This window comes from Lampetra planeri, chromosome 24, assembly GCF_965212315.1.
Source record: "Lampetra planeri chromosome 24, kcLamPlan1.2.h2, whole genome shotgun sequence".
NCBI lineage: Eukaryota > Metazoa > Chordata > Hyperoartia > Petromyzontiformes > Petromyzontidae > Lampetra > Lampetra planeri.
The window spans coordinates 787,840-813,562 of record NC_136130.1 but is presented as its reverse complement, the minus strand read 5'-3'; the positions used below and the strand labels follow the sequence as shown (position 1 = coordinate 813,562).

The window sequence follows — 25,723 nt, the reverse complement described above, 5'->3', positions numbered from 1 at the left end:
CGGTGTAGATGGCCATAATGACGATGTAGATGGCCATGATGACGATGTATATGGCCATGATGACGATCTAGATGACCATGATGACGATCTAGATGGCCATGATGACGATCTAGATGACCATGATGACGATGTAGATGACCATGATGACGATGTATATGGCCATGATGACGATGTAGATGGCCATGATGACGATGTAGATGGCCATGATGAAGATGTAGATGACCATAATGACGATGTAGATGGCCATGATGACGGTGTAGATGGCCACGATGACGATGTAGATGACCATGATGACGGTGTAGATGGCCATGATGACGATGTAGATGGCCATGATGACGGTGTAGATGGCGATGATGACGATGTCGATGGCCATGATGACGATGTAGATGGCCATGATGATGATGTAGATGGCCATGATGACGATGTAGATGGCCATGATGACGATGTAGATGGCCATGATGACGATGTAGATGGCCATGATGACGATGTAGATGGCCATGGTGACGATGTAGATGGCCATGATGACGGTGTAGATGGCCATAATGACGATGTAAATGGCCATGATGACGATGTATATGGCCATGATGACGATCTAGATGACCATGATGACGATCTAGATGGCCATGATGACGATCTAGATGACCATGATGACGATGTAGATGACCATGATGACGATGTATATGGCCATGATGACGATGTAGATGGCCATGATGACGATGTAGATGGCCATGATGAAGATGTAGATGACCATAATGACGATGTAGATGGCCATGATGACGGTGTAGATGGCCACGATGACGATGTAGATGACCATGATGACGATATAGATGACCATGATGACGGTGTAGATGGCCATGATGACGGTGTAGATGACCATGATGACGATGTAGATGACCATGATGACGGTGTAGATGGCCATGATGACGGTGTAGATGACCATGATGACGGTGTAGATGGCCATGATGACGATGTAGATGGCCATGATGCCGGTGTAGATGGCCATGATGACGATGTAGATGACCATGATGACGGTGTAGATGACCATGATGACGATGTAGATGACCATGATGACGATGTAGATGGCCATGATGACGGTGTAGATGGCCATGATGACGATGTAGATGGCCGTGATGACGATGTAGATGACCATGATGACGGTGTAGATGGCCATGATGACGGTGTAGATGACCATGATGACGATGTAGATGACCATGATGACGGTGTAGATGGCCATGATGACGATGTAGATGACCATGATGACAGTGTAGATGACCATGATGACGATGTGGATGACCATGATGACGGTGTAGATGACCATGATGACGGTGTAGATGGCCATGATGACGATGTAGATGGCCATGATGACGGTGTAGATGGCCATGATGACGATGTAGATGGCCACGATGACGGTGTAGATGGCCACGATGACGATGTAGATGACCATGATGACGATGTAGATGACCATGATGACGATGTAGATGGCCATGATGACGATGTAGATGACCATGATGACGGTGTAGATGGCCATAATGACGATGTAGATGACCATGATGACGGTGTAGATGACCATGATAAAGGTGTAGATGGCCATGATGACGGTGTAGATGACCATGATGACGGTGTAGATGACCATGATGACGATGTAGATGACCATGATGACGATGTAGATGACCATGATGACGGTGTAGATGGCCATGATGACGATGTAGATGGCCATGATGACGATGTAGATGACCATGATGACGGTGTAGATGGACATAATGACGGTGTAGATGGCCATGATGACGATGTAGATGGCCATGATGACGGTGTAGATGACCATGATGACGATGTAGATGGCCATGATGACGGTGTAGATGACCATGATGACGGTGTAGATGACCATGATGACGATGTAGATGACCATGATGACGGTGTAGATGGCCATGATGACGGTGTAGATGACCATGATGACGATGTAGATGGCCATGATGACGGTGTAGATGGCCATGGTGACGATGTAGATCGTCATGAGGACGATGATGACCGTGATAACGATGATGATGATGATGATGACGATGTAGATGACCATGATGACGGTGTAGATGGCCATGATGACGGTGTAGATGACCATGATGACGATGTAGATGGCCATGATGACGGTGTAGATGGCCATGATGACGATGTAGATCGTCATGAGGACGATGATGACCGTGATAACGATGATGATGATGATGATGACGATGTTCCTGTAGCAATTGAAAAGCAAAGGACTGAGTTTGGTAACTCGAATGAAATCGATAAGCAGACGATACCCCTCCTCCTTCCCGTATATTTCCCTCCACATAAAATATTTAAAAAAATACACATCCCATCAGCCACATAGCCCTTCTTACTGTGCCATAATTTCAGCAGCACTGTGGTTCGATACAAGCAAAAGTCTGGTCATGTCTTGACATTCAGCGTCTCATCAGCAGCAGTCAAACTTGCTTGGACCAATGGTGGTGAACTGCCACTTGTTTATCGGCAAGGACCCTTCTGTTCGATACGTGTCCTAGTTGGAGTCAAAATTCAATCGTAATTCACAAAACAATCATTCACATCGTTGCGTAGAATCTAAATAAAATAAACAAGCAGACAATTCCGTCTCCTCGGGCTTGTTGAGTTTGGCACCCTGGATCCCATTTGTCGCTCCTAAAAAAGTGGGCTGAGAGTGAGCCTCTGGTAGAGACACAAAGACCTCACACCGATATCTACAGACTCGTATAGAGACCCACAGACTCACATAGAGACAGACCCATTGACTTACATAGAGACCCATAGACTGACATAGAGGTCCATGGACTCACAGTCACCTGTATATTCGCATAGAGATCACAGAAAACCCACGTGTGCGAGGGGGGAAGACTCTATCCAAATGAAATGGAACATATGGAGTCCACACGTACTTTACTGCCTTCTCCTCTAAAGTGAGGGTATGGCATCTCCTCGATGTGCACGGGAAGGAAGTTTAGCAACTTTTTTGTGCTCCACCAACCCTCACTGCCTCCAGTCCTGGACTGCACGGCTTGGAAATGAACGGAGTGTGCGGCTTGTGTGAGAGTCGGGATCTCTCCTTTTGTTCCCCCCCATCGCAATGCGACCGCCGTTCGAAATGTAACCACAGAACGTGAGGGCCATCCCTCGCCAACAGTGCCGCGTTCTCGACCAAGACGAGAGGGAAGCGCGGTGGAGGAACTGGCAGCGTTTGCGATTATTAACCAGGCAGGAGGAACATCTTTTGAGTCTGCTTCGTCCGTAGGGGATAAGACATTCACGGGAAAAGTGGCTTGTCTGTCGATCCGTTCCGCGCAATGAGGAGGGATCTAGCATCAGTTTTAGGCACATTGTTGTTGTTGCTGAAGAAAAAACTAGGAAGTAAATTGTCCACAATGCGACGTTGATTTAAATGTGGGAATCAGGAAAGGCTACGCCCAACCGCAGCCCGACCCAGCCAGGGATGAGGCCGGGAGAGGAGCCAGTTGGGCCTGGCACCAGGACCCTCGGAGTCGCTGTGTCTCCCGCCTCCTCCTCCTCCTCCACCCCTCCCTCCTTACCCTCCAAACCCCGGCACGGTCCCTGTCTGCTATGGCAGCCGCGCGTCATCTTTGGCCCAGAGATGTTTTTAATCGTCTTCACAAGCCGCGTGAATCCCACCACTTGGCCTGTTTTCAGTGTGTGCGTGTGTGGGGGGAGCGGTGGCGCAGTGGTTAGCGCGCTGCGCAATCAACACGGCAATTTCAATTCCCGCTCGTGACCAATAAGAGTGAAAGCGAATATTTAAACTGGCCCTGGGATTCCCCTAGGTTAACTCAGCCTCAAATGAGTACCTGGTGAAATGTGCAAACAGCACTGGGGAGACAAAAGTGTCCGGGCGTGGTGTTGGTCACCGACCTCCTCGTGTGCCGTGCCGACCTTCATAGGTGCTCGCTAACAGCACTTGCCCCAACAGTCTGTTAACGCTATACGGGTGTTTTTTGCCTTCGCAGCGGTAACATTCGTGCCTCACAGCGTGAATTATCTGGCTTTGATTCCAGGCTGTGGCACACTTCTGTGTGGAGTTGCTAAGTTCTCTCCCTGTTGTGCACGGACTTTCTCCTGGTCCTCCCGTTAGAATCCTTCCTTTGTTAATAACACACACAAAGGTAATAATCTTGGACCAAACATTTCAGTGTACAAGTAACTGCGTTGCGTGGCTTATAAACTCCAAACAGGAAGGCCGCCCGAGTCAGGAATCAAACCCAGGCCCTCCTTGTTGTGAGCGTAACGACTGGCCATGCAAGTAACTCATATTATTAATATGATATCAATTTATTCTCATTTTTTCTTCGCCTTGTCCATTGTCTTAGTGGCTGTGCCCCTCTGCCCCCTCCCGTCGCAGGCTCGTTTGACACCACGACCCCCGTGAGCGAGGTGGTGCAGGGCAAGGTGACGCTGCATATCGCGAACGCCACCCCGGCACACGCCGGCGTCTACTGCGCGCGCTACGTCAGCAACAGCTGGCTCTTGGGCGCCTGCACTCGCCTCATCGTGCGCCGTGAGTCCGGCGAACTCCGCTCCGAGCCACGTGATGAGAACGAGAGCGAGAGATCGTAAAAAAAAGAGAGGAAGAGAGAGAGAGAGGGAGAGAGGGAGAGGAAGAGAGACTGGAAGAGAGAGAGAGGAAGAGAGAGAGGGACGCCCGGTCACGTCGCGCGGTCGCTCGTGTCACCCAGAGCCAGCGCGTGTGTGCGTGTGCGTGGGGAGCGGTAGTAGGTGGGTGCCACGGTGTTGAAATGTTATCTCCCTCGCCTGGTATGCAGGTGGTTGTGGGTTGCAAAGCTATGGAAGAAAAAAAACCCGACATGATGAATGAAGCAAAGTGTCGACTAAACCGAACATCTTCTTGTTTCCTCTGATCGTAAAAAAAGCGAGCTGTATATTTGGAGTTTGCGTGTCTCTCTCCCCGTGGTCGCGTGGATTTTTCTCAGGGTCCTCTGGTTTTTTCCTCCATATTTAGAAACAACATCACGTGTTTAGACTATTTGGCTGTTTTACATTTCCGCACGTTGAGCTATATGATTTGTGACAAGGTCACTTCTTAAAAAGTGCTACATAGCTCAGTGGGCCTTACCTGATTAAATAAAATAAAAATAGTTTTGGTAGTGGTTAGCGCGCGGTGCTACAAAGTACAAACCCGGCGAACCGAGTTCGATTCTCCCTCATGGCCAACACCAGTGACGATTGTCTGAATCGGTCCTGGGCCTACCCTTGGTCGACTCAGCATCAAATGAGTACCTGGTGTAGTGTGTAAACATCGCCACTAGGGAGACAAAGGCGGCCGGGTGTGGTGTTGGCCACCCACCCCCTCGTGTGCCGTGCCGGTCTTAATCGGTGCTCGCGGAGAGCACTTTCCCCAGTTGTTTAAGGCTATACGGGGGACCTTTGTGTTTGTCTGCGCTCCTCGTAATTCCTCAACAGATGGCACATCAGGAAAAGTGCCAGGCAGAGATTGTCTCCCAAGCGAACTGCTGAGGGAAGGTGGCGTTTGTGTATAGACTGCCAAATGTGACATAATCACAACTGTCTGGACTACAGACAGGATTGGAAGGATGCCCGAGTGGTCCCCCTCATCAAGAAATGGGACCGTACTTGATTGTAACAACTACCGGGGCATCTCCCTCCTCAGTTTGCAGTGAAGAGTCCTGGCAAGGGTTATTTACCGTTGCCTTGCCAGCATGCTGAGAACAGACTTGCGGAGCCCCAATGTGGTTTCAAGCTGGGGCGTTTCTGCACGGGCGCCATATTCTCTGTCCATCTGCTACAGCAGAGGTGTAGAGAATTTCAACAGGACCTACATCACTGCTTTATTGACCTTCGTCAAGGCTCGTGATACCATCAATAGGCCAGGGCTCTGGGTTATTTGTCATGCTCTCGGGGTCCCTGAGCCTCTGTACATCACAATATGTAACACTATTTTTGTTCCTGGGTAGTGTTATTTTCGAATGGCTTGTGCCTCAAAAGTATATAAAATGCCTATTATTCCCCACAAATTTTGCTTTTGTGACCAGGACTTTACGTGAAGGAATGACACAAATGCACACGTTTTCTCATTGAAAATAGGTCAATTTCAAAATATCACTGTCCTAGTCACAAAAGCAAAGTTTGTGGGAAATAATAGCTATTTTCTGTACTTTTGAGGCACAAGTAATTGGAAAACAACACTTACTAGCCAGGAACACATTTTGTTGTTGTTACACAGCGTAATCATTAAGAGGCTTGGTGATGATGGGCAGGCCCGGCTGAAGCTTCGAGTTGAAGCTGCGTTGCTTCAACTCGAAGGCGTTGAGCCGGCACCGACCTCGACCCTGGAGGTCACGTGGGGCAGATGCGACGGCCTCTGTCGCCATGGCAACAGCACTCGCAAGCCGCCCCGATGATGAGCTGATGACAATGACCTGAAGATGATGATGACCTGATGATGATGACCCGATGATGATGACCTGATGACGATGACCTGATGATGATGATGACTCCATCATCCCTGCAGGGTGTCCCGCGGACCTGTGGGGACTGGACTGCGCGCGGCAGTGCCCGGCGTGCCTCCATGGCGGCGTGTGCCACGAGGACAGCGGCACCTGCGTGTGCCCACCGGGCTTCATGGGCCCCGTGTGCGAGACCGGTAATGGGCGTGAAGTCAGCGCGGGGGCCGGGGGAACGAGCGGTGGGGAGGGGGGGGGCAGGGGGGGGGAGTTTGGCGTCACCTCTCGACCGATGCATCGACACCGGTGCGATGATGATGATCATGAATTTATGTTTGTAAATGAACCAGCAGTAGTCGTCATACGATTTGAAAAATATAGCAATTTATTCAACCGCCAATAACAAAAACCCAACACTGCTTGGCCTTAAAATGAAACATGACAGGTGACGTTTTGGGCAATGTCCCTTCTCAAGGACCTGTCTCGGAAACGTTTCCAAAAAATGATGAGAACCCCTGGCTTAGGATAATTCGTTTCAAACAATACCCACGTTTGGGATATTGCCATTACATATTTTCACTTAGTGTATTTTCTAACACATGCCATCGGCCACTCGGCCTTTAAGAAGTGTATTTCAGAGCACTTATTGAACACAAGTGTTGAACCAATCTTGCTGAAATGATGCATTCGCAGAAGGCCATGCGGCTTATGGAACGTGTGAACATACATTTAAAAAATATATATATCTTTTACGTAGGGATAGACGGGCATAGTTTGTGATTATTTATGTTACGAATTAACTGTGTTTACATAGAACTGTCAATCAATGCACGCCCTGCCAGCGGCGACTGCGCGCGCCTGTTCGGAGCGGTGGCGCACTGACGACGCGACTTCGATTCCCGCTCACCACCAATAAAAGTGGCCATCGTTTGAACCGCCTATGAGCCCTCCCCTAGGTTGACTCGGCCTCAAATGAGATATCTGGATGCTGTGTGTAAACATCAGCACTGGCAAAGGCGGCCCACTCAGGTGCGCCATGTCGGCCTTCGTAGGTGCCGCTTGCAAACAGAACTTGCCCCAACGGTCTGTTCAAGGCGATACACGGGCGATCTTTGTCTTTGCAGGATGCGGGGACAATGCGTTTGGGAGCAAGTGCTCCGAGCGTTGCAAGGACGGCGGCTGCAACTTCTACACGTTCTGCCTCCCGGACCCCTACGGCTGCTCCTGCGCGACCGGGTGGCACGGCCCAGACTGTGACAAGCGTGAGCACCCAGACGCCCCGCTCGCCCCGTGCTGTGTGCTCCATCCTATATGCTGTGTGCTCCATGTTGTGTGCTCCATGCTCTATGCTGTGTGCTCTATGTTGTGTGGTTCATGCTCCATGTTGTGTGCTCCCTACTCTATGCTGTGCTCTATGCTGTGTGCTCCATGTTGTGTGCTCCATGCTCTATGGTGTGTGTTTCATGCTCTATGTTGTGTGCTCCCTACTCTATGCTGTGCTCTGCTCTATGCTGTGTGCTCCATGTTGTGTGCTCCATGCTCTATGCGATGTGCTCCATCTTGCGTGTTTGTTTCATGCTCTATGTTGTGTGCTCCATGTTGTGTGCTCCCTACTCTATGCTGTGCTCTGCTCTATGCTGTGTGCTCCATGCTATATGCTGTGTGCTCCATGTTGTGTGCTCCATGCTCTATGTTGTGTGCTCCATGTTGTGTTTCACGCTCTATGTTGTGTGTTTCATGCTCTACGTTGTGTGTTCCATGTTGTGTGCTCCCTACTCTATGCTGTGCTCTGCTCTATGCTGTGTGCTCCATGCTATATGCTGTGTGCTCCATGTTGTGTGCTCCATGCTCTATGTTGTGTGCTCCATGTTGTGTGCTCCATGCTCTATGTTGTGTGCTCCATGTTGTGTTTCATGCTCTATGCTGTGCTCTATGTTGTGTGCTCCATGTTGTGTGCTCCATGCTCTATGTTGTGTGCTCTATGTTGTGTTTCATGCTCTATGCTGTGCTCTATGTTGTGTGCTCCATGTTGTGTGCGCCATGCTCTATGCTGTGTGCTCCATGTTGTGTGCTCCATGCTCTATGCTGTGCTCTATGTTGTGTGCTCTATGTTGTGTGCTCCATGCTCTATGTTGTGTGCTCTATGTTGTGTGCTCCATGCTCTATGTTGAGTGCTCCATGTTGTATGCTCCATGCTCTATGTTGTGTGCTCCATGCTCTATGTTGAGTGCTCCATGTTGTATGCTCCATGCTCTATGTTGTGTGCTCCATGCTCTATGCTGTGTGCTCCATGTTGTATGCTCCATGCTCTATGTTGTGTGCTCCATGCTCTATGTTGTGTGCTCCATGTTGTATGCTCCATGCTCTATGTTGTGTGCTCCATGCTCTATGTTGTGTGCTCCATGTTGTGTTTCATGCTCTATGTTGTGTTTTATGCTCCATGTTGTGTGCTCCCTGTTCTATGCTGTGCTCTGCTCTATGCTGTGTGCTCCATGTTGTGTGTTTCATGCTCTATGTTGCGTGCTCTATGTTGTGTGTTTCATGCTCTATGTTGCGTGCTCTATGTTGTGTGTTTCATGTTCTATGCTGTGTGCTCTATGTTGTGTGCTCTATGTTGTGTGAGCCCTGCTCCATGCTGTGCTCTATGCTGTGCTCCCTGCTCTGTGCTGTGTGCTCTCTGCTCCATGTTGTGTGCTCCCTGTTCTATGCTGTGCTCTGCTCTATGCTGTGTGCTCCATGTTGTGTGTTTCATGCTCTATGCTGTGTGCTCTATGTTGTGTTTCATGCTCTATGTTGTGTGCTCCCTGTTCTATGCTGTGCTCTGCTCTATGCTGTGTGCTCTATGTTGTGTTTCATGCTCTATGTTGTGTGCTCCCTGTTCTATGCTGTGCTCTGCTCTATGCTGTGTGCTCTATGTTGTGTGCTCCATGTTGTGTGCTCCCTGCTCTATGTTGTGCTTCATGTTGTGTACTCCATGCATTGTGCACCAGCATGGCGCAGCGGTAGTTATCTGCTCCTTGTTGCAGGGGTATATGTGGTTCGATCTGGCATGCCGCCCTGGTTAATACAGCGGTGTGTACAGTATTAACTATAGGAGTACTATGCGCCAGAGTATTTTTACTCACCATGGACGAGACGTATTGTTATTATTATGATTCCGCTTGTTTACCCAGGAAAGCCTCGCTGAGTCTCAAGACTCTTTGTCAGGAGGGTCCTGCCTAGGTTTGCAATGCGTGTTTCCCAACCGAGTGATTTGCGGTGGACATTTTATTCAAATTTGGAGTGTGACGCCGGCACGCGAAGGCTTCCTCTTCGAATGACGTCGCGGGATCTCGATGAACGTCCGCCGCGAGCGAAGCAGGCAGTGCCGAGCGTTTCCCGGTCGATGCCGCACCGCCGCAGGGCCAGTGAGGACGGGCTGCCGGATTTGTGTGTTCGGGAGCGTGCGTGTTGGTGCGTGCGTGTTGTTGTCGTTGTTGTGGGGAGCGGTTGGTGCGCTGCGCTACGAACCCGGCGACCCTAGTTCGATTCCCGCTCACAGCCAACACCAGTGACGATTATCAGAACCGGTCCTGGGCCTCCCCTAGGTCGACTCAGCCTCAAACGAGTACCTGGTGCGGTGTGTAAACATCGCCACTGGGGAGACAAAGGCGGCCGGGCGTCATGCTGGCCACCCACCCACCCACCCACTCGCGTGCCGTGCCGGCCTTCATTGGTGCTACTCGCTAACAGCACTTGCCCCAGCAGCCTGTTAAGGTTGCACTTGTGTGTGTGTGTGGTGCTCAGCGTGCGGCGCAGGGGATTACGGGCCAAACTGCCGCTTCAAGTGCGAGTGTGAACGCGGGGCGCCCTGCGACCCCTTCCGAGGCTGCGTCTGCCCCGAGGGCTGGAAGGGCACGCGGTGCGAGCAGGAGGGTGAGATTGCACGCAACGATACGCAACCGTCGTGCGCAACCATTGCAATCAGCGCACGTAACAATTTAATCTTACTCCTGCATGAATGGATTTTCAACATCACTTTCGTTCCAGGAGATATACTTTGTTTCGTATTGACTTATGTTCGTGTACTGTATTCCGTGTAACGCTGTTGCTTTTGCCCCTATTTCTATTTTATTCATTGCCACACTTAGTTTTTTACGCCCGATCCCTGCCCCCCCACGCAGCCCTGACCCCCCCCTGCATACTGGAGCCGCTCGACGACCTGGAGATTAACGCTCGCACGCGGCTGCAGCTCAACTGCTCCGCCACAGGGTTCCCCACGCCGCGGCGCGACAACATCGAGCTGCTCCGGCCCGACGGCTCCAAGCTCAGCGTGAGCACCGCACCGCACTGTGGAAAACTGCACCACGCTAGACCGCACCACAACGCACGTGTGACCCCATGCAACCCCGTGTTCTCCTGTGTGACCCCACGCGACCCTGCATGACCCCGTGTTCTCCCGTGTGACCCTGCGTTCTCACATGTGACCCCGTGTGACCCCGCGTGAACCCACGTGACCCCACGTGATTTCGGCATCGTGTCCTGTGCTCCAGCCTGCATCATCCAGCACGGAGAGGAATGTCACCACATCGACGTTCAAGCTGGCCGAGGCCAAGGTGACGGACGATGGGGAGTGGAGGTGCCGCGTGGAGACACCTGCAGGCCGTGACGAGAAGTCTTTCCGCGTCGCCTTCAAAGGTCTCGTGGACATTCGCGCTCTCAATCTTCCTCCTCCGCCTCGTCCCACCCACGCCATGCACACTGCGCTGTCGGCGTCACGCGACGGAGAATCGTCTCTCGGTATCTTTCGCGGCACGGTGCGGCGCGCCTAGAGAACGGCTCGCGGGAAGCAGACACCGCAGAACCGCTCCCCACCGCATCTCTTTTATCCCTAAACTCGAAACGTGTTACGCTCTTATCTGTGACAAGTTTGATAACAGTGCTGTTGGTTACTGGCCGCTCGATGTTTTGGGCCTTTGTTCCCTGTGCTCATCGAACTGGAAAGAAACAAATTCACCTCTCATCTGCACTGGGGGGACGACGACGACGACACACGCACATTCGCCCCCATGCACGCCGCAGAGAAATGCTCGTTGCGTGGCAGTCGAGCCTATATCTCAAATTCTTGGTCGTGTAAACACCTGAATATATAGAGGACCGCAGAGCTCGGACGATTGTTGGTGGCGCTGGCTCATGGTGTGGCTGCGGCTGCCTCCCTCGTGTCTGTGGTTCCCTCTCGCGCCTCCCAAGTCGTTCTCTCTCTACGGGAGCGATGAGTGAACACTGTGCCTACACGGTTGTGGTGCGTTACAAGTTGACATCATTATTATTTATCCATATTAGGTTTACAAATGTAACCTTATGTCATGACAAATTAGATAACCAGACAATGTGTCTCCTTCACATATCAGTCTCTCTACATATTTCTGACACAGCACGGCCTTCTGGGAGTGCATTGATTTTAAGACGCGAAAAACTACAAACCGGTTCAACATTCGCTGTCTGGACAGGTTTCAACATTCGGTGTATCATCAGCAGTCAGGCTCGCTTGAACCAAAGCTGGTGAACTGCTGGTCTTAACGGGCAAGGACCCTCTCGTCCAGCAGAAAACTTAACAACACGCAACATACTGGAGCATATAAGTAACAAAGACGACTATAAAATTACTGCGCTTGAGAACTGACAAGGAACATTCACGGAGGGCGACGTGCTCTGTCAGCCAACCGCCGTGAGTGTTGACGGTGTACGGCGGCAGGGCAGGCCTGGTGACGTCGCGTGTGGCCCGCTCAGGAGCGGCGACTGAGCAATCGCCCCAAGACCCCTCGCACGCCACGTGCACTTTAGCCGGAGCCGTTCCTTCTGCTTACCGTGGCGATCATCAACCTGCCCTCTCTTTACGATGCCATTCGGCTTTATTTCACAGCTGCAGTCCCATGCGCACAACCGGTTTTCCGTGTCATCAAGTGTGCATGGTGCATGGCGAGATACATCGACCACAGGCCCGAGCCAGTTCAGTATCGTTTTGAAATGGACCTCCTCAAGTAAAAACTGTCAAGGTTGTGGAGGACGGTGCGGATGTGATGATGTCAACATTCGTCAGTCGTGTGCCGCCCATCGTGTTTCTCTCACTTCTGTAGTCATATCCACTCTTGTTCCTCAACATTGAAATGTGATTAAATCAGCCCATGGTCCACGAGGGCACCACGTAACATTCCACCAATCCTGCTCCGTCATCGTTATTATATTTTGGTTGAAATCGGAGCGTCGCGCTCCAAGAACGTCCCCCCCTTGTGAGTTTCACTGCAATGGTAACGAGACGGATCGTCCGCTCGGTCACTCGGCCGCGCACATTATCCACGACGACACTCGAGATCGCCACCGCGGGCGGCCGATTCCCGGGTGACGCTAACTAATGGCGATGGCTGCACCCATCGGCAGCTACGCCGCTGACCCCGGTGGCTCTGGGGTTAGACAGTGCCGAGTTGTGCCGAGTAGGCGGTGCAGCCGCGCCGGGGCCCCGCCGACCGTGGATAGAGGCCCGGCTGCCGGGCCGCGAAGAACGCGGGAACCGGAGACGCGTCGACCACCGGGGCTGCAGCGACCGGTGCCGCGGCGCGGTCGGCCGCCCGCAGTCGTTCCCGCGTTCAATTCCGTCGTGGCCCCCCTTCCCTCGCTCTCCCTCCTCCGGCAGTGCCACCCTCGCCCGAGTCCCCGCCGCGGCTCGTGCAGCGGTTCAGCACGGCGCTCATGCTGGACCTCATGGTGACGCCGCACAAGGGCGACGGGCCGCTCCAGGGCGCCCGCCTCATCTACACCTCCAGCAGCCGCCCTGCCGAGAAGCTGTGCGACGTATACCGTGAGTGCCGCGCTTCACCGTGACGCCTACGTGGTGATCACCGTGATGTCTTCTTTAATGATGACCGTGACGTTTACCGTGACAATCACTGTGATGACCTGGTAAAATAACAATAGTTTAGTTAATTTTTACAATTACTACGACATCTATGGTGATTACCTTGACGATTTCTGTGATGTGTCCCTGCTTTGTCCATGCCGCGTCTCTGCCGTGTCCGTGCCGCGTCTCTGCCGTGCCCGTGCAGTGGAGAACGTGTCGTCCTACCTGCTCGGAAACCTCCAGCCGCTCACCAACTACAGCCTGAGGGTGCAGCTGCAGCGTCCAGGGCCTGAGGGCTCCGGGCCGCGGGGCCCCGAGGCCATGCTGCAGACAGACTGCCCCGGTAAAAAAACAAAACCACGCGCGGCACGCTCGCCAAAACAGCCCGCGCGGTCCTGGACCGATTCCCCAGAACCAACGTCTCCCCTCCCTTCCCGTGTCTCCGCCATGACGTCCAGACCCCACGGTGGCCCCCGTGCTGGGCCCCGTTGCCGCGACGGGCCGCACGGAGGTGCGGGTGGCGTGGTCGCTGCCGGCGCCGCCGCCCGTCGTGGAGAACGCCGAGGGCGTGGTGCTGCTCTTCCACCGCCCGGCCGACGGCTTCTTGCGCGAGGTCAAGGTGCCGGGGCTGGAGGCGCAGGAGCGCTCCGTGCAGGACCTGGAGCCCGACCACCGCTACTCGCTGCATCTGCTGCTCTACAACTGCGGCAGCCGCGGGCCGCCCTCACAGAGCCACAGCTTCCTGCTTGGCTCGCTCGGTACGCATCTTGTCTCGCCGTGTCCGATTCTCATCCTGTCTCGCCGTGTCTCGCCGCGTCTTACCACGCCCCGCCGTGTCTCTCGCTGCGTCTCGTCACGCGCTCCCCCATCTCGGCCTCCCCCAGGCCCCTCGGTGCCGCTGGGCCTGCGCGCTCGCGCCCTCAATCAGACGGCCGTGCGCCTGAGCTGGGAGCCGCCCTCGTCGCACCGTGGCCGCATCGTGCGCTATCTCGTCGAGTGGCGGCGGGCGCCCGGCTCCGGGGCGGGGGCCGCGGGTTCCGCAGGCCCGGGGCCCGCGGGGCCGGCGGGGTCCGGCTCCTCGTCGCCGGCAGGGGTGATGGACGCCGTGCCCCGCGAGGCCGTGACGCCCGGCGACCGGGCGCAGCTCACGGCGGCGCAGCTGCAGCCGGCGTCGCGCTACTCGTTCCGCGTTCGCGCGCACGCACAGGAGCCCGGCGCGTGGAGCGAGGCCATCACCGCGTGGACCCACAGCAACCGTGAGCGCCGCCAATGACACTGCCGCCACCACCACCACCAGTACCACCGCTGCCGCCACCACCGGGCTCTTACCCATCCAGGCTCTCACCAGTCCTGGCTCTCACACGTTCAGGCTGGCATACGAGGGACGTTTGCGCTTTGGCTCAAATGTCCGATTCTTTAAATATGCACGCGCTCTAATTCGTGTTTTATATGATCAAAACTCAACTCCTGCCATCACTCAAATACAGGTGCCAATCTTCAGGCTCACGAGGAACAAACCTCCGTCAAAACCAGGTTTGACCTCGCGCAAATCTGGGTCAAACCTGGGCAGGTGGCAGCACCGTAGACGAGCATCACCCTGGCCACTCCATCTGTGCGCCGCGGCTCCGCACGGAGAAGCAGATTCCCGATTTCAGACTCTCACGGCGCACGCCGATGGACTGCGCCACGTGTGTGCGTGTGCGTAATTGTACGTGTGTGCGCACGTGCGTACGGTCGTGTGTGTGTGGCAGGTCCCCCGCCCGCCCCCACAGATGTCCACATCTACAACACCACGGACACGGCGGCCACCGTGTCCTGGAGTGTGGCCGAGGGGCACTTCATCTCTGCCATCATCCTGCGCTACAAGGTGAGCCCTGGCACCAACACCGCCTCCCAGCTGGGCCCACCGCCAGTCCCCACGCTCCGCTCACCACCGGTCCCCACGCTCTGCTCACCACGAGAACGATGGCGATGGTGAAAGGGAAGCATGGGGATTCAGGGACAGAAGTCATTGGGAGGGAGACGCACAACGCCATGGTCACGCATGATACAACACTGCTCGTCAGACCAGCGAGGGGAGACAGGGAGGACGTGGTTTTGTTCTTGTGTAAGGCAGCAATACGTTCAGAAGCTAAATACCAATGTTGTGGTCTCTTAGGAGAGAATTGGTGTCGTTTTGCTGTTCCTCCTCCTTTTGAACGGTGGTTTACTCTATAGTCTGTAGGTTGGGTTGCATGGCCACCATCGCACTACTGAGGCTCGTCTTGAATGTCCCACTAATGAAGGAGATGTGCGAATCGGCCTGTAGACGTTCTGATGCAGTTGATAGTCACACCACCAGTGTCTTTGAACAACGTAGGCGTTGGATCTCGGTAAGATTCCGGTATTGTCGACGGTACACGTGAACCTATCGCGAATTATACCATGAATTGTGTCGCCGTGAATCCCGCCGTCCGCGCACCGCGCCTGGTGCAGGTGTACGGGGACCGCGAGCCGCTGGATCGGGTGGTGAAGCTGCCGGAGGGCGGCGAGGCTGGGCCTGTGCACTCCGAGGCACGTATTACGGGCCTCGAGCCTGAGCGGCCGTACCTCCTCGAAATCGTCGCCCGCAACAACGTGGGGGAGAGCTCGCCCAACATCATCCGCGAGCTCCGCACGCTCTCAACCATCGCAGGTGCCGCCCCCCTCCTCTCTCCACCATCGGAGGTGCTGCTCTCCCCCCCCCCCCCTCTGCACCATCGCAGGTGCGTGCGGGCCGTGTGTGTGTGTGGCGTGTACCTCGCTGATCTCTTCAAGGAGATTAAACCATCACATGAAGCTTATGGCTGGCCATCGAACAAAGACGGTCACTGCAAAGCGTGTTTTCGGATGCCCTTCTGCGGCTGTCTGGAATGCTCTTCCTTCCGATATTGAGAAGGCACTGGAGCTATGCACTTTTAAATCTAGATTCAAAACTCCTTTGTTTAGAATTGTTTTTTGTGTTTAGTTGCTTGTCCTACTCCCGCACCTCCAATTAGCATGGTTGGCTTCGTACTTTGCGAAAGAAGTTCAATATACATACGTACATGTGCCTGTATGCTCCACTAGGTGGTGATGAGTGCCTGGTTAATGGATTTCCTCTCCCAACTTTGGCCATGAATCACATACACAGTCATGTGCACATGTGCATGAGTCCATACGCACAAGACAGAGACGAACATTCCCCTCTGTAGCAAGTGCAGTTAGCGAGCATCCATGAAGGCCGGCACGGCACGTGATGGTGTGGGTGGCCAACACCACGCCTGACTGCCTTTGTCTCCACAGCGATGATTTTTTTTATATATGCATCGCACCAGGTACTCATTTTAAGGCTGAGTCGACCGAGGGGGAAGTCCTGAGTGAGAACCGGTTCAATTATCCGCCGCTGTTATTGGAAATTGCACTCGGGTCGCCAGGTCGGTAGCGCAGTGCCCTAATCCAGAACTCACGACTCAATTTCGCAATAGACATGTACTGTAAGTTACAATGCATTTACGAGACGCTCGTGTCCGTGCGTGTGTGCGCGCCCGCAGTGATGTCGCAGGACAGGGGCGGCGGTGGGGACGCCCAGGCAACGGGGGGGCCCGCCGCTGGGCCCGAGCCGCAGCTGCTGCTGGCCGTGATGGGCTCCGTGGCCGTCACCTGCCTCACCATCCTGCTTGTCGTGCTCGTGCTGCTCTGCCTGCGCGGTAGCGTCTTCCGCCGACGCCGCACATTCATCTACCCGCCGGGATTGGTGAGCCCTCGCCACCGTCGCCACTCAGCCACTCGGCCAGCGCCCAATCATTGGCACCATCGCCACCGCCACCAATCAGCTGCCACCGCCACTCTGCCACTCAGCCTGCGCCCAATCGGCTGGCACCGCCACGACCAATCATCTGCCATCACCAATCATCTGCCATCACCAATCAGCCGTCACGACCTCCATCGCCACTGCCATATGTCTGCCACGACCGTCACCGCCACCACCAATCAGCCGTCACCGCCATTCAGTCACTCCCATCACCGCCCAATCAGCGGCCACCGCCACCACCAATCGGCCGCCACTGCCACCTTTGTCACCAAACCCACCAGTCAACCACCACTCAGCCACCACCAAATCAGCGGCCACCACCACCAATCAGCAACCACCATCGCCACCTTTGCCACCAAACCCACCAGTCAACTGCTACTCTGCCACTTGGCCACAACCAAATCAGCCGCCATCACCATCACCGCCACCGCCATTCAGCCATGAGCGCACAGGAGCCGGATGGAGTGCTGTGATTTTTGTCTCTGTTGCTCAATGCGGTTGACCACATGTGGTGGTGAGACGCCCAGTGGAGGCAATGGAGGTTTTCTTGCGAAGTGTATTTTTTTTAACACATCCCATCAGCCACTTTGCCTTCAGGAAGGGCATCATTTCAGCAGAATTGGTTCAATGCAAGCAAAACTTGCATTGAGCGGGGTGCCACGGTGGTGAGACTAGAATGCCCTCCGCGCCACCAGAGAGGACAAGAAGAAGGCATGTGCTCACTCGTGATTTTGCCACAAAACTCCACGGGGTTGCTACCATCCTCATTGGTTCTACACAGCTGAGTTTGACTCGCCACGGTGGTGAGATGTTAACTACCTCACCTGGTATGCAGGAGGTCGTGGGTTCAAATCCGACCCTGACGCCTGCTGTATATTTGTAGTTTGCATGCTCTCCCCGTGGTCGTGTGGATTTTTCTCCGGGTCCTCCGGTTTTTACCTCCACATCTAAAAATACGCGTTTAGAGTATTTGGCTGCTAGAAATGTCCACATGATAAGCCACTTTGTTGAGCTATAATTTGTGGCCAGGTCGCTATATAGCTCAGTGGGCCTTACCTGGTAAAATAAAAAAAATAGTTGATTGCTTCGTTTAAAACTCTGGACCAGTGTTGGCACGCAGAGTTTTGCTTGTGTTGAACTAATCCAGCTGCCAATATTCAATTCCATGTGATTGTTGGGACGTGCAAAAATACCGTACATTTTAATGTGGAGAGACATATATGGGAAGGACGAGGCGCGTTGTCTGCTCAGTTACATTGTCTCTCATTTCCTCTACAACGATTGAGCCCATCACCTCTCAGCCCGGTCGCCAACAACCGCACAAAAACCATCACCTCAAATTTGGTTCTGCGCTTAACGTGGCTCAACAAACTCGAGCTCTGAGAATTAAAATACCGCGACGAACATCACTCTCATATGGCAGAGCGCGTGAGACAGTGCTGCCCTCTCTGCTGTGTGTGGACCAGAGGTCACTTGAAGAAGAACTCTAAGAGGTAGCTCTGTGATATCCACTTATGTATACAGCCCTAAGCAGCCCTAAGCAGCCCTGAGCAGCCCTAAGCAGCCCTAAGCAGCATTTCACTCCGCCCAATGGCAATAAGGAGCATAACCCAGACTTACCGGACAGTCACTACTAATTGCTTCAAGAACAATAATCGGCAATTTTCCCAGAGCATGTATGTATGTGTGTATGTATGTTGAACTTCTTTTGCACCGTATATAGCCAACTGTGCTAATCAGAGGTGTGATTAGCATGGGTGGCTATGCTGGGGAGGGAGCGGAGGGGAGGTGGGCGGAATCTGTTGTGGCTTCCGCACCTGACGCCCGACCAGGTCGGACGAACTCTCTAATCGGAGGAACTTTCAGAATGCCAAATGGCACGGCTACGAAAAAGTTACTGAAGCCCAATTGAAGAACCTAGAGCCACAGCCGGATGACTTTGATATAAATTCATAAAAATGTTGACATCTGCTGTAAAAGGCAACATCCCGAAGGAGTATCCTCTACCGCCACGTTGCCAACCAGAACCAGAAAGAGTTCATCAGAAGCGATGACCACGATAAGGGCACCGCACTGCTCGAGTCTCTGAACTCTACACGGAAAGACGTAACCACAGTCTCGGACTTCACTCCGGCTGTAACGCCTGGCAGCTCCTCCGGAACCCTGGGGTGCCTCAAATCCAACAGAGCGCAGAGCGCCAACAACCACAGTGAACGCTGCGGCTTCTTCACGCTGCTGTCCTGCTCAAGTAAGAGGAGTGGACAAGCTCGCCACACACATGCTGCCCCGAAACAGCTCCCCATCACCTTGAGCCAATGACCGTCAGCGGCCCTCGGGGTAACAAAGCCCACCGAGGCATCGGGGATATGACGGCCTGCGTGTCCTGAGTTGCTGATAAAACCTGCAACTGTAAGACTCATGATATGTATTGACACTGGAGGAATCCGATGAGCTATAAAGCTCTTTTTCACAGATGTCCATTCGGGGCACGGGGTCAGAACGTTACAACAACAAACAGTACAAAAGTACGCCAGGAGTGCTAAATATAGGAGAGGTAAGCACATGAATGAGAAAAAAATATTCAAATAAAACTAAACCCGTTTTATTTTACTGGGTAAAGCCCACTGAGCTATTAGCTTCCTTTTCAGATGCGACCTAAGCTACAAATAATAGCTCAACGATGTGGCTTATCACGTAGACGCTTAATAGCAGCCATGGACAACAATGGCTTGCAAACCTCTTCACCGGCATATACAGGACAGGCAGAGATGAAATGGCAGCATGGAAGGAAGCCAAAGCCATCGTCCTTCTGAAACCCGGAAAGCCACAAGACTCTCATTAAAACCGGTTTGCAGCGTCAACAGAAAACCTCTCTACAAATGATAGCTCAACGATGTGGCTTATCACGTAGACGCTTAATAGCAGCCATGGACAACAATGGCTTGCAAACCTCTTCACCGGCATATACAGGACAGGCAGAGATGAAATGACAGCATGGAAGGAAGCCAAAGCCATCGTCATTCTGAAACCCGGAAAGCCACAAGACTCTCATTAAAACCGGTTTTGCAGCGTCAACAGAAAACCTCTCTGCTGCCGGTGACACCGTTTGGTGTCATGGCCTGCTGCTGAAGTTGGCCACAATCAGTAGATTGTGCAGCAGATGCCACTCCTTGACGTTCCCTTCTGTGGTAGCCCAGTGCACCTATGACCCTACACAAACATATGTAGGGTTTATCACGGATAGAAAGCCTGACCTTCAAGCCCCACATCAAATTGATCTGTGAAAAGACCAAAACAAGAATTGCTCTGCTATACAATCTTCCAGGAACAACCTCTGGGGCGCCTCAGCTGATGTGTTGGGGACTGCCGCCCTCTCACTCATCTGATCAGTAGCAGAGTCACTGCGCCCCAGCCTGGTCCGGTAGCTTGTACACAAAACTGCAAAGATCCACAATTGAATAACGCAATTATGTATTATTTCGCTAATGCTTTTCAAGACGAACGCTGGTGCACAGAGTGGAATAACACGGACGTCCAGAATAATAAACACCTCTTCGAGACCCGAACGTGGAACCCCCTGACTTTGACATTCCTCCTCTAAGACACCAGTGGAACCGTCAACCGCGTCATAACCATCTACAGGCCGATGCGCACATCTCTTTCATGAATGGAGAATTTAAGATACTCCTCAGTAGTGCGATGGTGGCCACGCGACCTGAACTATGGACTCTATGGTAAATAACTGGAGCCTGTGCTCCCTCAAGGGAGGAGTAGCAAAACTACACGAGCTCTCTCCTGAAGCCCTCTCGTGGCTATCAAATCTCATCATTGCCATTTAGCTCACAAACACATCGCCATGGTACGCAAGAACAGAGCAGAATTTGAACGTCTGTGGGCCGCTCTCTAACACTGCGGCAGATCCGAAAGGATCCTGACGCGATGCCGACAGCGCAACCTATTGGGTAGTGACCTCATCGAGACATTGGCGATATGTAAAAAGGTTTCTTGAATATATCCCTTGTGGATCTTTGGAGTGTTGTTGTCCCGTCGTGTATGCGGAGTAACGGCAAGCCTCGCGAAGCCCCAGCTTTCCACTCAGGAGATTGTCCAACCATCCAAATGTAGCAACACCCTTCTAAAGGGCTCTTCAGATGTACCGGGAGGCCGTTATGGGTAAATCTAGGCCATCATTTGAGTTATTACTGCCACGATAAATGGTTTCTCCTCACCTGATGAGGGCTATTTAAATTAACGTTGATGTATGGTTGTTTTTGCTCTCGTTTATACTCGATAGTTTTTTCGCCGATTCTATCCAGTTGTTGTTTTTCGGCGCTGGCTTCTCTTTGCATGCTTCTGTTCCGATTTCCGTTCGATCGGCTTTTTTGCCGCGGGTCGCCTTTTGCGCTCCTTTAAATTTTTCTTCGCCCTCTGTGCTTTATTTGACATCGGGGAGCACCTTTTGCGATTTCGGTGCCCACCGCCACCCCCCCCCCCCCCCCCCAAGCTCACGAGAAGGTCGACTGCTCTCGCGAAATTAAAGTCGATCCTCGAGCCCGTCTCCCGCCGAGCCCCTCGCCCAATGACACAAAATGAACGTGAACCGTGAGACCCCCCCCCCCGGTGCCACTGCCACCCCCACCCCTCCCCACCACCGTGCCCAGCGGGACGAGCCAGTCGTGCAGTTTGCGTCGGGAACGCTGACCCTGAGCCGCCGACCCAAGCCCCCCCCAGAGCCCATCAGCTACCCCGTGCTCGACTGGGACGACATCAAGTTCGAGGACATGATCGGCGAGGGCAACTTCGGGCAGGTGATCAAGGCGCTGGTGAAGAAGGACGGCACGAAGATCAACGTCGCCATCAAGATGCTCAAAGGTGGGCGGGCGAGCGAGCGGGTGGGCGGGCGGGCAGAATCGCCCACCCCGGGGCACTCTTGGGCTGTGTGAAGGATCGTTCGTTTCATGTACGATGCTGCACAACGTTGGACGATGTTGTGCCGTGCTGTACGACATTGTTCGATGTTGTACGATACTGCACGACGCTGTACGACGTTGTTATGATATTTCACGCTGATGTATGATGCTGTGCAATGTTGTGCTTTCTATGATGTAGGAAAGTGTGCGATGTACGATACTGTACGATGTTCAATATTCTACGATGTGCAGTATTGTACGATACTTTACGGTGCTGTACGATACCGTATCATGTACAGTGTACGATGTACGACACCGTGCAACGTGCCCTATTGTACGATACTGTACAATGTACAATATTATTTGATGTTGCACAATCAACGTTGCTGTACGATATTGCCCAATGTTGTACGATGTTGTACAACGCTGTCCGATGCACGATATTGTACGATACTGAATGATCTTGGAGGGTATTGTGCGATGTACGATACTGCGCAGTGTACGATGTTGTCATGTGAGGCGTTGCTCAGCCTGAGCCTGCACAGTCGTGCCGCGGTAAAGTGGTGAGATTTGCATCGCCGCAATCGTGAGGTTGCGAGTTCAAATCTTTGTCGGTTTTGTCCAATCGGATTGCCATTCATCGGCCCAATGATCCAGTAGGTTACCACATTGCGGAAAAGTCAACAGCCGCTGCCCCATCGTGGTATAGATTTATCCCCTGCCATAGGAATGTGGAATTTCCATTGTGACTCAGGCATGCGAATCAGAGGGAGAGATGACCGCAGGCCGAACCTGACGGATTACGAGATTGATCCTTCGAGCACGAATCCACGCAGCTTTCGCCTTTCCCCTTGTTCACGTTCGACAACGAACGCCGTCGGTGTTTGAATACCGCGCTTTTGACAAATGCCTCCACAACAGAATTCGCATCTGAAGATGACCACCGAGACTTCGCGGGAGAGCTCGAGGTCTTGTGCAAGCTCGGGCACCATCCCAACATCATCAACCTCATCGGTGCCTGCGAGCACAGAGGTAAAACACGCCGCTCCCTCCTGCCGGGCGTCATCTCCGCCGATCGGAGCCGGGTTCCGTCCCTCGCGATGTGGGGGGGGGGAGGGATTCGGTTTCGGACGCTTTTGGAGAGCCGCCCAATCAATCGGAGATTTAACCAAAAACAATAAATAACCACCGGCGTGTTTTTAAAGCACAGAATGTGCGCGGGCGGCCGGGCGGGCGGTTTTAGCCACGCGGCCAAAAAAGCCCCAAGTACAGCCGCCTCGGATACGCGCGCCCACTCGCAATCGCTCGCAGTAGCTCCACCCGACCAGAGCAGCGGCCACGCAGCCGCCGCTCGTGGCCGGCAGATATCGCCGGCCGCGCCCGACACCGCAGAGCGCCGCCACCGCCTCCTGCTGCTGCTGCGGCTGCGGCTGCTGCTGAGCGTGCCGCAGAACTCCCACGCACACCGTGCTGCCCATCCCGCCAGCCAGTCGCTGTGGCCAAGAACAACAACAAACAACAACGGACATCTACGGGTCTCTTAATGCCACTATTAAGATGATAAAAATAAAGACAAGGCTGTTTACTCATTACTGGCAATAATACAAGAGGTGTTAAAATGTCAATAAACCCAATGTCTATGTATGTGTTGAACTTCTTTCACACCGTACATAGCTAACCATGCTAATCGGAGGTGCGGGGGGGGGGCAATAAACTAAACACAAGAATCAGTTTCATAGAAATTATTTTTCAATCTAGATTTAGAAGTGCATTGCTCTAGTTGCTTCCTTGTATTGGAAAGAAGAACGTTCCAGACGGCCACAGATGCGCATCTGAAAACGCGCGGTGCGGTGACCATCTTCGTTGACTGGACACACATTACAAGGCATCAAGTCTGCATTCACTGCACACGCTTGTGGTAAAACATGAAAACGTGTGCTTTGGTAATGCATGCGTTGTCTTTTAAACTGAGACAGCCGGCTTCGTGGGTCTGTCTCACCGATGCTAGGGACCAAAAGAACGCCAAAAGGTGAACAGCACAAGTCATGAGTAGCTCGGGTTTAAGTAGTTTCATCTTCGGGAACCGTTTTGCTACCACAATTAATTAGATGTGTTTGCATGTTTTGACCACAAATATGTGTGGTTAATGCAGAATGTGACGCATTGCAATAATAGGTGGCGTGTCTGCTTGTTTTGACATCTTAACACCTCCTCTTGCGTTATTGCCGGGAAGGGAAAAACATTTTCTTCTTTTTCAGATTTTTTTTTTTACAAAAATGACAACCGCAACAACAACGTCGTCGTGTTATCAGCATCGCTCGCTATCCCTTTGCCTTACCCCCCGCCCCGTAAACACCACAGCGGCTCTCGACTCGGTGCGGTTACACTTATCCGGTCCCAAACTCACAACAACAAACTCGCAACAACAAACTCACAACAACAAACTCGCAACAACGCGACCTGAGCAAGCGCCTCCCTCTCGCTCAGACACGGGAGGCCGCTGCTCCAACACGGAACGATGTCTCCCACGCGCGCGCACGGACGCACACAGACACGGACGCACACAGACACGGACACACACAGCTCACGACGACGGCTACGCCGCCAGTCTCGGCCCTAGGCCTCGGCAAGGGAGGGAATTTACCCTTTTTATCGGGTAAAAGGGTAAAGGTAAAGGGTAAAAGTGTTGACATGCCAAGGGGTAAGGTAAAGGGTAGGGTAAAGGTAGCTCGGAAGAATTATCCGGTAGGGTAAAGTTAGCGCGAAGTATTACCCGGTAAATACGGTACCTTGTTTACCGCTATAAACTCCGTGGTGCAGTCCGTGGCCTCCATTTAATCAGTAATATTTAAAAAAAACTTTTAAAAAACACGCTATTATTAAATGTACTAGTAATGGCAGAACTCCACGACTCCAGGAATCGGCCCTGAAGCTTGCCATAATGTAAGGGACCGTGGCCAATTACAGCCAACGTGAGTTGAGCGTGGACAATTAGACCCAAGCCGAAACATAACATATAAAAAATAATATATATTTTTATGATAGAATATATTGTCATCAGTATGACATAAGTATACCAAGTTTGCAGTCGATACCACATTAGGAAGTGGGTTAAAATTTAGTTACAAGATTTGAGGATACAACAACGATGACAACAACAATGACAAAAACGACAAGCGTGTAAAACTGGAATCATCGAGAGTATTCTATATGAATAAAGCGCTCTACCCAGCATTTACCGTTATAAACCTTGTTCATGTGTAGTGCCCTAGTAATTACCATGTAATCGGGTAATTTGTATGGGGTAAGGGTAAAAGGTAGGGTAAAGGTAGGCTCGTTGCTTTTTACCTTACCTGCTAAAGGGTAAAAGGTAGGGTAGAGTGATTGTATTGTGGTAAGGTAAAAGGTAGGGTAAAGGTAAGCTCGTTGTTTTAACTTTTTAACTTTTACCTTACCTTGCCGAGGCCAAGTCGGCCCATTGAAGCCTCCTGGTTTAGAACTCGCATAGCGTGAGCAGCTGTCGCGGAGCGAGTGGCATCGTGCTACTTGGGGAACGCTACGTGTAGTAGCTATGTAGTAGCCGTGTAGTAGCTTCTACACGTGTAGTAGCTACGGGCCCCGCACTTTCAAGGGCCCCGCGCTAAATTAT

The 25,723-nt window shown here is 52.7% G+C and overlaps 1 protein-coding gene across 2 annotated transcripts in view; it reads left to right on the top strand.

Annotated features, from left to right (window-relative positions):
- Positions 1 to 25,723, top strand: part of TIE1 (tyrosine kinase with immunoglobulin like and EGF like domains 1) — a 58,602-nt gene that overhangs the window by 3,537 nt on the left and 29,342 nt on the right. Inside the window, exons 4-18 of one of the 2 annotated variants that reach the window (XM_078605360.1) lie at positions 4,400 to 4,555; positions 6,548 to 6,679; positions 7,604 to 7,741; positions 10,266 to 10,394; positions 10,643 to 10,791; positions 11,012 to 11,156; positions 13,150 to 13,314; positions 13,559 to 13,696; positions 13,812 to 14,111; positions 14,238 to 14,609; positions 15,105 to 15,220; positions 15,829 to 16,027; positions 16,905 to 17,107; positions 21,886 to 22,036; positions 22,996 to 23,106. In XM_078605360.1, coding sequence (XP_078461486.1) covers positions 4,400 to 4,555; positions 6,548 to 6,679; positions 7,604 to 7,741; positions 10,266 to 10,394; positions 10,643 to 10,791; positions 11,012 to 11,156; positions 13,150 to 13,314; positions 13,559 to 13,696; positions 13,812 to 14,111; positions 14,238 to 14,609; positions 15,105 to 15,220; positions 15,829 to 16,027; positions 16,905 to 17,107; positions 21,886 to 22,036; positions 22,996 to 23,106 — 2,604 coding nt within the window. Of the gene's footprint in view, positions 1 to 4,399; positions 4,556 to 6,547; positions 6,680 to 7,603; positions 7,742 to 10,265; positions 10,395 to 10,642; positions 10,792 to 11,011; positions 11,157 to 13,149; positions 13,315 to 13,558; positions 13,697 to 13,811; positions 14,112 to 14,237; positions 14,610 to 15,104; positions 15,221 to 15,828; positions 16,028 to 16,904; positions 17,108 to 21,825; positions 22,037 to 22,995; positions 23,107 to 25,723 lie in introns of both variants that reach the window. The other variant, XM_078605359.1, reaches the window with a different exon arrangement.